The following is an 8,734-nucleotide window of genomic DNA, read 5'->3' on the forward strand; positions in this document are numbered from 1 at the left end:
CTGAAAAGCAAAGGCAGGACTGGGCAGAGTCTCTGAGCTGCAGAGGCTGCACAGAGCAATTTTTAAATTCAGGGGTGAGCTGCAGCCCAAGAATTAGGGTTTGAAGGCCAAAGTATTCAGGGCAGCTTGCAGGAGAGAGCAAACCACGTGGAAAAGCTGACCTGAGAGTGAGGGGCCACAGAGCAGGGACACTGGCCAGAGCTGTGTTCAGCTAAAACAAACCGCTTGCCTCACTGCCAGCCCTCCTTTGTGATAGAAGCAAGCAAGGGTGGGGAGAGAAGCCTTCAAAGGCTATTCTACAAATGATTTGAAATGAGGAATATTTACGTTAACTGGGGCTGAGGGGTGGAATTACAGAGAAGTCCCAGTGATCCTGGACATAGCTGGGCAGTCTGATGTGCACCCATGCCTGCTATGTGGCATGCCTGCTTCAATGATTCGTGACACCCTCCCTGTGCTCACAGAGCTATTGGCCTGAACAAAACCTGAGGGGCAAATTCTGCAGCAGGAGAAAAAAAAAAGCATCTGTGGGACGAGCATGGGCTGGCATGGGGGTGCTGCAAGGCTGTGATTGCTGGTTGCCAAGCCCATCACATATTGAGCTGGGAAGTGTCACCCACCTTCAGCAAGAGGAGCAAGGAGACTTTGATCAGTGATGCCCTGCAAATATGACTCCAAGTTATCTCAGATCACATCCCTCTATAGCAGAGCACTGCATGTTTCTCTTCCATGTGTCCTGTCATCGGAGCAGTAATGCCCAGCCTGCACTTGGCAAATAGGAGTGAGGAGGAATGAAATACTCCTCTGTGCTGCTCTACCAGATGCAAAGTGAACAGAGGGAAGTAGACAGGTGATTTTTAGAAAGGGAATTCCCCCCTAAGAAAAAAAAAAAAGAGTTTTTTTTCTTTTTTAATCCTTTATGCATTGCCCATGAGCTTCTCTCCACTGAAGCTATCTCAGTGGTATGTTTGAATGCTTGGACACTTGCCTTTAAAACTTTATTGGACTGAAGAATATGATTCCACTCCCCCTTTATGGAAAATACTTGCACTCCTTAATGTCTTCGATGCTTTTCTCAGAAAGCTTAAGCATCTCCTTCCAACCTGAAAGCTTTGGGTGGAAAATTTTCATTTGAGAAGTCAAAACTTTCCAGTTATCTTCATACTATGAATCCACTGTGTGTATGTGTGTTGAGGGGAACATTTTCCAGCCAGTTCTCACTCTTACGCTGTAGTTTCTCTCCCCTCTGTGGATTGATTAGAGTCCAGTTTCAAAGGTTTTTGCTTATACCAGCTACTAATATGTTACTACATAAAGCAAACATCCTAGCAAATGGTGAACTGTTAATTTGGTATTAGAGACAGACTCCTGAGATGAGAGCTGTTCTCAAACTCCACAAAAAACAGGAACTGAAACTGTCACTGCTGTTGCATTTTGGTCCTCAGGGGTAAATTGGTTTACCCTGGAAAGGAGTGTAGACTAAACTAGTGACAGTGTTTCTGGGAATAAATTAAAGAGTTTTCTTCTATAGAAGTCTCACTAGTGTGGAGTATCAGTGTGAAATGAATGATGCTTATCTGTGCCTTTTCGGAAGAGAATTTAGCAAATGAGCAAAGTGTGGCTCTTTCTCACCACCACCCTGCGAAGTAAGTGAATATTCACATTTTAGAGCTGGGAGCCTGCAGTATCAGGGAAGGCAATGATGTGACTGGATGACATCCACATCAAGAGCAGAATCTATAAGTCTTACTCTCACCTTGTTGTAAGAACTGGCATGCCCCTCTCTTCCTGAGGCAGCAGCTGTCAGTGCTCCTGCCAGTCTACTCTTCCAGCCCTCAGCTTGCAACCCCTTGTATGATTAGACATTGCAATGAATATTACTCCTGAAAATGGATTTAGGTCTGGTTCCTAAAAGGGAAGTCCGTAAGGCAAAACAAGGCGAGCATTGCTTGGGGACTGGTACGTGGAGATAATGCTCATGTTACCATGCTTCACCCAATTCTCATGCCCGTGCCCTAATGGGCTGGATTGCAGCAAGATCCAAGCATCTGTCCATCCTTCCCTCCTCCCTCCCTCCACCCCCAGGGAGGCTGTCCTAGTTTTTTCTTTTTTTTTCCTTTCTCTTTTTTTCTGCCCTCTCAGCTGTACTTGTAACCCTTAATCTAGCTGGCCTTGCAACAAACAACAGCTCAGGAGAGGCAGAGCAGGAACTTAAGCACCATGATAGCTCAAGGCTTCTCAGGGCTCATGCGACCCTTGCTCAGTGGACTGAGTGTAAGCAAAATTCGCTTTATTTATCTCTGTGGGGTGTCTGAGCAGCATCACCCACCAGCTAAGCAGGGGTCAGAAAGAGGCTTCAGCTCCACGCACAAGCTCCAGGATGCCCCTGGGGAATTGAGGTGAGTAAAATGCTGAACCCTACCTCGCTGTGTCTGGAAGGGACTTTTCAAGAGGGACATGCGCTTACCTCTTCTCCCACAGAAGGAAGAAGAGAGAGGCCAGTGCAGAACATGGCCCGCAGGAGGTGGTGGGTGAGGAAGTGCGGGCTAAGCAGATGCTGACAGGAGGAAGGTGGTGCAGGGAGCCAGGCTGTGAGAGATGCTGCTCCCTGCTTCTGGAGCTGTGGGGGCCACAGCTCATGGCCTGGATACTGAGCATATAGATGATGACATGGCACATGGGGATGGTGAGCAAGGTGTGTTGGACAGCTGGGCCACAAGCCTGCTGTATTCCTGCTGTGCGGAAGCTGGGATGACCACTGGGTTGCTCTGGGAGTTGCAAGTTCTCTTAAGTTTCTTGTCGCTGCCGTTGTAAAGCCGGAGTAGGGAGCTGATGATGTCTGCAGCTCCAGGGAGCAAAATGCTCTCTTTAGGTTATGTGAAGCCACACTGCAAGCTCTCGTGCCTTGTTGGTGTGCCCTTCTTAGGGAGATGGGGAGGTTGGCTCAAGGGCTGCGATGGTGGCTGTAGATGCGAGGGGCTGTACGAGCCCATGGCGCCGGTGCCCTGCTAGGCTCCTGAGCCAGTGACTTGTGCTGGGATTTGCTGAGAGCGCTTGCTCAGGACAGGATGCACAGTTGTCATGGTGGCTGAGTTTGTGAGTTGAACTCTGGTGGAAATTGGTCAGAAGCTTGTGTTTAGAAATGCCTCTAAATGCATTTGGTCCCTGCCAGGGTGGAGGACTCCCAGCTGGTCACCTGAAAGGGCAGGCTTTGGCCTGTTGAGGGGCCTGGTTGACAGAGCCCTTTGGGAGGCAGTCCTGAAGGGCAAAGAAGTGCAGGAAGGGTGGACATCCTTCAAAGATAGAATCGTAAAGGCACAGGAGCCGGCCGTCCCCATGTGCTGAAAGGATGGGGCTGACAGAAGAGAGGCTGCCTGGCACAGAGTACTCATCTGTATTTCTATAGCAGGAACTACTGCAGACTCACTGCCAGTCTTTCCTCTGTTTTTTAGGGATAATTCAGAAGGAGATTGCATTTCTCTGAGCAAAATAAAGGGAATTTGTAGATCTCCTAGACCAGTATGATCTGGGTCAGACTGTAATCTGCTAGACATTGAGAAAAAGACCCAACCAACATCACAGAAAATACGATAAGCCATTTTGCTATCTGACCTTAGAGAAAAGTTATACTGATAACCCTGCTTAATAGGGTTTATGAAGACTTGTTATCAATGGGTTTTCTTTCTAATTGGTTTGTTGCTTATGAAGTTATTTCTGGCAGTACTTGTAGGCATCTTGCTGTTTTGTGTGGCCTTGGAAAGTATCTCTTAGGGAAAAACACTGACAGGGAGATTTTGTTTGAAAGAGAATAATCAGTTGGCATGTGTTGAACTTGCTGTGCTGAGTTTGTCATGTCCTGATAAAATCTTTCTAAAGCTCTGACGGTGTTCCTGTGACAGTAATGCCATTGTAAGATAGTTCAGCCTAAATGAAGCAAAATTAGCCTGATCAATTTTGAGTTGGTTTTAAAATCCTGGTTCAAAATTATTTTCTTAATAAAACATGAAAGGATTTTTTTCATAGTTTCAAAAGATGACTGAACTGAACAGTGAAAACAGGGAGTAATCAGGCTGGGTTTATGCCCTCAGCAGAGGCACCTACACTAAGAACACAGACAAACAACTTAAATTTCCCCTACAGCCAGTGAAGAGAGAGAAGCTGCTTACAGATGCTCTCTATGTTGTGGTCGGGAGCACTTGGCATCATCCCTGCTCTTGAGAAGGGTGAGTTCTGCTGCACCCAGGTTTGTCTGAAGTCATGCAGGGGGTCTGTGGCAATACCATCTGTACTTCCTTATATCTAACTGGGTACCCTGTGTGCAGACCCTGGCTGCAACTCAGCTGTCTCAGGGCTCATTTAACTGGCAGCAAGAGTCAAAGCAGGGCTGTGTCCAGGAGGAGCCACAGAGTACAAATCCTCCTAGTATTGGCGGGAGCCTGGTGCGGGGATCCTCCTGGGAATGATGTCGGCTGAAGCTATAAGTGCCTCAAAGACAACATGAATGAAGTTTTCTGTCAATAATCATCTGTGCAGCTTTGGGGATTGTTGGATCCAGCAGTGTCTGCTTGCAGGCAGCCAGCTCTCATTATCCTGTTGAAGAATGCATTGAGTTGCAGCATTAAGTGAAGTCCTATGACTTTACCATTTCTATTGTGTTACAAATTATTTCACCCATAACTGTAAAACCAACATTGCCAGGAAACCTGCCTATTTGCCATAAAAATGGACTAAATGGGTCTAATCCATCAAAATACGGAGAGGGTTGTTTTGTTTTCTTTTGACATTTGAGAACTAGTCTTTAAATTGCTTATTTACAAAGAAATGTCTGTGGGTGTCTCTATGAAGGAGACTAAAATGTCTTAAAGATGTTCTTTGGCTGTTTGCTTTGGGAAATAGGGTGGCCCTGCTCGGCTGTGCATGACTGCAACATGATCTTTCCATTCTGCACGTGGGAAACTCTTCCCTCTGCCGCATGGTCTCGGTGCTAACTTCACAGCTGTTTTCATAACCAGGGGACCCTGTTGTAGACTAATGGCCCAGGCATTGTTTTCTGCTGAAGCTTTCTGAAAAACAGGAAGCTGGCCTCCTCAGATGAAGGTACAGTGGCCCCTGTATTCTGCTCCTGCTGGCTGAATCAAGATGCAACTGAAAACAAAAGAGTAGAGAAGGCAAAAAATAGTTTCATCTCTTTTTCTGCACTTCCAAATTTTGATGGAATATGGGGGTTGGCTTTCGAAAGAGGTAATTGTTTGGAATTTTCTGCACCTGAAATGTTGCTGATGAAGTCCATATGACAATTGAAGGAACAGCATCCTTAAGAGATGTACTGCAATGACTTGTCAGCAGGTAAATGGGGTTAGATCTAGATGATGATTATGTTTTATGTGAAGCAGAATGAACAAGAGCTGCAAACTTGAAAGAGGAGAACGTTTCTTCCCCCTTTTCCATCACATTTCTACAGGAATTCTTTCCTATCTCCTATTCAGCTGGATACATCCCCCGTACTCCACCTCTGCCTCTTGTGAGTTAAAAAAGAGCAAAGGAAATTGTCTAAACTTGATCCTTATATATTTCTGTGCTTAACATTAAAAGGAAATCAGCAGAGATCTCCACACTCTTCACTTTCATCTGCCACAGAGCAGAGAGGGATGAGCAGACAAGGCAAGTCCAAGTCCTTTCAGCAGCTGGTGTTGCTATCCCAGGGACAATTACCATTTACCCAGTTCCTCCTCCCAGTCTCTGTGACTTTCCAGGAGGATGCCTGGCATAGAGGAGTGTAGGCACTGCAGCACTCCTGGGCTGGTGGGTTTGCTGTAATGTGTGACTCTGGGGCTGTGACAGTTTGTATTCAGGGTATATTGCAAATACATTACAAGAAGTCAGGAGATAATATTAGAAATTCTCAGAGCTCTGAGCCATACTTGCTGTTTGTTTCACCGGCCCCAGGGCTTCCAGGAGAGGTGTTACCAAACTGTATAACAAACAGCACTTTTGTTGGAAGACGCTGGATGCTGCTTCACTCAGTCTTGTGTAAGTGGGGAAAAATCAGGGGATTGTGACCTTGGCCAGTTCTCACTGTGAAACTCACTCTATCTTCAAGGCTGTGGTTCTTTCATCCTATGCCAGAACTGAGAGCAGCAAGGCCACAGGGCAGCGCTGACATTGCTAGTGCTCAGGAGTTTATCAGAGCTGTGGGAGACAGAGGTGGATCTTTCCAAAGATCTGGGAGAGCAGTGTGTGCTGTTGGCCTGATGGAGGAGAAGAGGGTGGACCTAGCTTCTGCCACTGGAGAATGTCCTGGACTTTGACATGATGGGCAGTTGGGCAGTGCCACATGGAGAGGTACTGGGCAAAATACCTACTGCCTCCAGGGTGCTGCCTTGTTTCAGCACAGGAGGTGGGACCTTTGGGTAACTGTGACCTCCTGCTTCTAAGTGACCATTTGGGTATGTACAATAAGAAAACCTACTGTTTGCTCATGTGCTTCCCCTGGCAAATATAATAGATGGTCTCAGAATACACTGTCTTGGTGAGAAATCCCTGACACTGCTGTCAGGGTGGCAGCCTTCTCTGTGCTGGTAGGGAGAGCCTGGTCTGGAGGAGATGAAGTGGATGCTGTTTCCTTCTTATTTGTAGATGCAGTTTCCACAAGTCATCACTAAGAGATGCTGATGGCCTTGTTCTTAACTCTCTACCAGAATAAATCTTGCAGGCTGTCAAAATAACTAGCAATTTCTCCTGAGCAAGGATCACATCAGCTCAGAGGACATTACTCAGCATGGTTGCTCTGTAAGCTGGAGCTGAGCATGTCTCATCACAAGGCTCCCTGTGACTGAGTTCAGGGAAGGAGTGGGCACTTCGTGAAAGATCAAGCAGCAGAAAGAGAACAGTCATCAAGTAACTGCCTTGGGAAGGGAAGGGGAAACAAAATGTGGATGACAACAGCCCTTATTGCATGATTAGTGTCTGATCCTGAGCACTTTTGTTGTTGTTATATCACTCCATCCAGGATTAATATCCCAAGCCTGGGACTTGCAAATGCTTTACCTGCCTACAAGCACTCTGTCTGCCAGCCAGCCCAAGGAGAGGCAGCAGATGCAGAGCATCTCCACTTGTTCATGTGCAGCTAAGTGTTTATTCTGAAGGATGTTCCATAAAGTGGGAAATATTTTGGGTCAACTCAGATTTGCCTGCCACTGAGAACTGATAATCTGAATCTTTTCTGACATGCGTGGTGTAATCCTAGAAAGGTGTTTGCATGCACATTTCCCTCCAAGTGCCATGTCTCTAGTCCTCAGCCAAAAGACTTCAACAGTGGGTGGGCAGGAAATGGTGGGCTCCTCTGATTTTTGCGAACTTTTCTTACAGCTCTGCTGACCAGGTGACGGTGCATTTTATAAATCGGGATGGAGAGCGACTTACGGCCACAGCTAAAGAAGGGGAGAGTTTGCTGGAAGTGGTAGTCAATCAAAACTTGGCCATTGATGGATTTGGTAGGTGTTGCACAAGGGTATGTGCTCTTAGGATTTATGTGTCTGTGCTGTGACTAGTGGGTACCTGGGAATAGTGCAGCTGTAGACATGCCACTGTGTTCTGGTGAGACCATGAAGCAAGCTTCTCTTCCCCAACAGCTGCTTGCTGGGCTGGTTACCACACTGAGATGGCAGTGTGACTTCCACACTATCACTGCTGGGATTCCAGTGGCCTGTGTTGATGTGTTTGGCTGGTTAGAGCTGACGTACAAATTTGAAAACTGACTATGATCCTCCCAGAGAAGAGGCAGGCTGAAATCTGCATCCATCTGCTGTGTTTTCTGGCATCTCTTTTGACATGCTCCAGATCTGTTAAAGGACCTTTCCTCACGTGGTTCTGGAAGATGATCTCTTTCACCCCCTTGTTTTTTCTGATTTGCTGTCTCTCCTGTGTTTCTCCACCAGGTGCATGTGAAGGGACATTAGCCTGTTCCACCTGTCACCTCATCTTTGAGAAGGATACCTTCCAAAAGCTGGATGCCATCTCAGATGAAGAGCTGGACATGCTGGACTTGGCGTATGGACTCACTGAGACGTAAGCCTCCCTGCTGATCGCAGTAGATTCTCAAGCCCCTGAGGCAGATTCTCAGCACCTGGCATCTGTTTCCAAGAGGACAGGACTTATTCTGTACTATGGTTGTACCTCTAGAGCTGCTTTCTCCTGGGGCACAGGAGACCTTTAATAGGAACTTTAGTGAAAACCTAGCCTGGACCAGGCATCCCAATGTGGGTGGGGAATTTCTTCCTTTACTGTGGGAACAGATGAGCCTCACTTAATGTTTCCTTCTCAGATCTCGCCTTGGCTGCCAGGTGTGCATTAAGAAGTCGATGGATGGTCTGACGGTGCGGGTGCCCATGGATGTATCAGACATCAGGAGGCAGCTGGAGGTTGGAAAGCAAAGCAAACAGTAACCGGAAATGACTCCTGCACAACTTGTGTCCTCATTTTAGGTGTGGCAGGGTACTTTGCTTTTGGTTAACACTATTGCTTTACGTGGCTGGCTTGACCGTAGAGGTCTGATTTGGTATAAATGCCTGTTTGGCAAATCTCTTGTTTAAACAAAGCTTAATGCTAGGGTCTTTGGTACATGTTTTAAGTTTAAGTGCTTAAGTGCTCTGCTGAACACAACTGGACCAAAGTGTATGGCTTTATTTCCCTGGGTAGGTGACGGTACACATCTGTGCTGTATGTGACTCACCCT

General features: G+C 46.8%; 1 protein-coding gene across 1 annotated transcript; it reads left to right on the forward strand.

Moving 5' to 3' along the window:
* The first annotated feature begins 2,220 nt into the window (after positions 1-2,220).
* Positions 2,221-8,444, forward strand: LOC104834852 (adrenodoxin-like). Its single transcript, XM_010572518.1, has 4 exons — positions 2,221-2,399; positions 7,369-7,493; positions 7,938-8,067; positions 8,324-8,444. The coding sequence occupies exons 1-4, from the start codon at positions 2,221-2,223 to the stop codon at positions 8,442-8,444; spliced, it is 555 nt and encodes a 184-aa protein (XP_010570820.1).
* The last annotated feature ends 290 nt before the right edge of the window (positions 8,445-8,734 follow it).

This window comes from Haliaeetus leucocephalus, unplaced genomic scaffold, assembly GCF_000737465.1.
Source record: "Haliaeetus leucocephalus isolate CR32 unplaced genomic scaffold, Haliaeetus_leucocephalus-4.0 Scaffold340, whole genome shotgun sequence".
NCBI classification, from domain to species: Eukaryota; Metazoa; Chordata; class Aves; order Accipitriformes; family Accipitridae; genus Haliaeetus; species Haliaeetus leucocephalus.

What these genes read in the sequence shown, in the direction of transcription:
- LOC104834852 (XM_010572518.1), top strand. Translation starts at nt 2,221, where the DNA reads ATGATAGCTCAAGGCTTCTCAGGGCTCATGCGACCCTTGCTCAGTGGA. An exon ending in GATGCCCCTGGGGAATTGAG is followed by an intron (nt 2,400 to 7,368) that starts GTGAGTAAAATG and finishes CTTTTCTTACAG; the next exon opens with CTCTGCTGACCAGGTGACGG. An exon ending in GCGTATGGACTCACTGAGAC is followed by an intron (nt 8,068 to 8,323) that starts GTAAGCCTCCCT and finishes TTTCCTTCTCAG; the next exon opens with ATCTCGCCTTGGCTGCCAGG.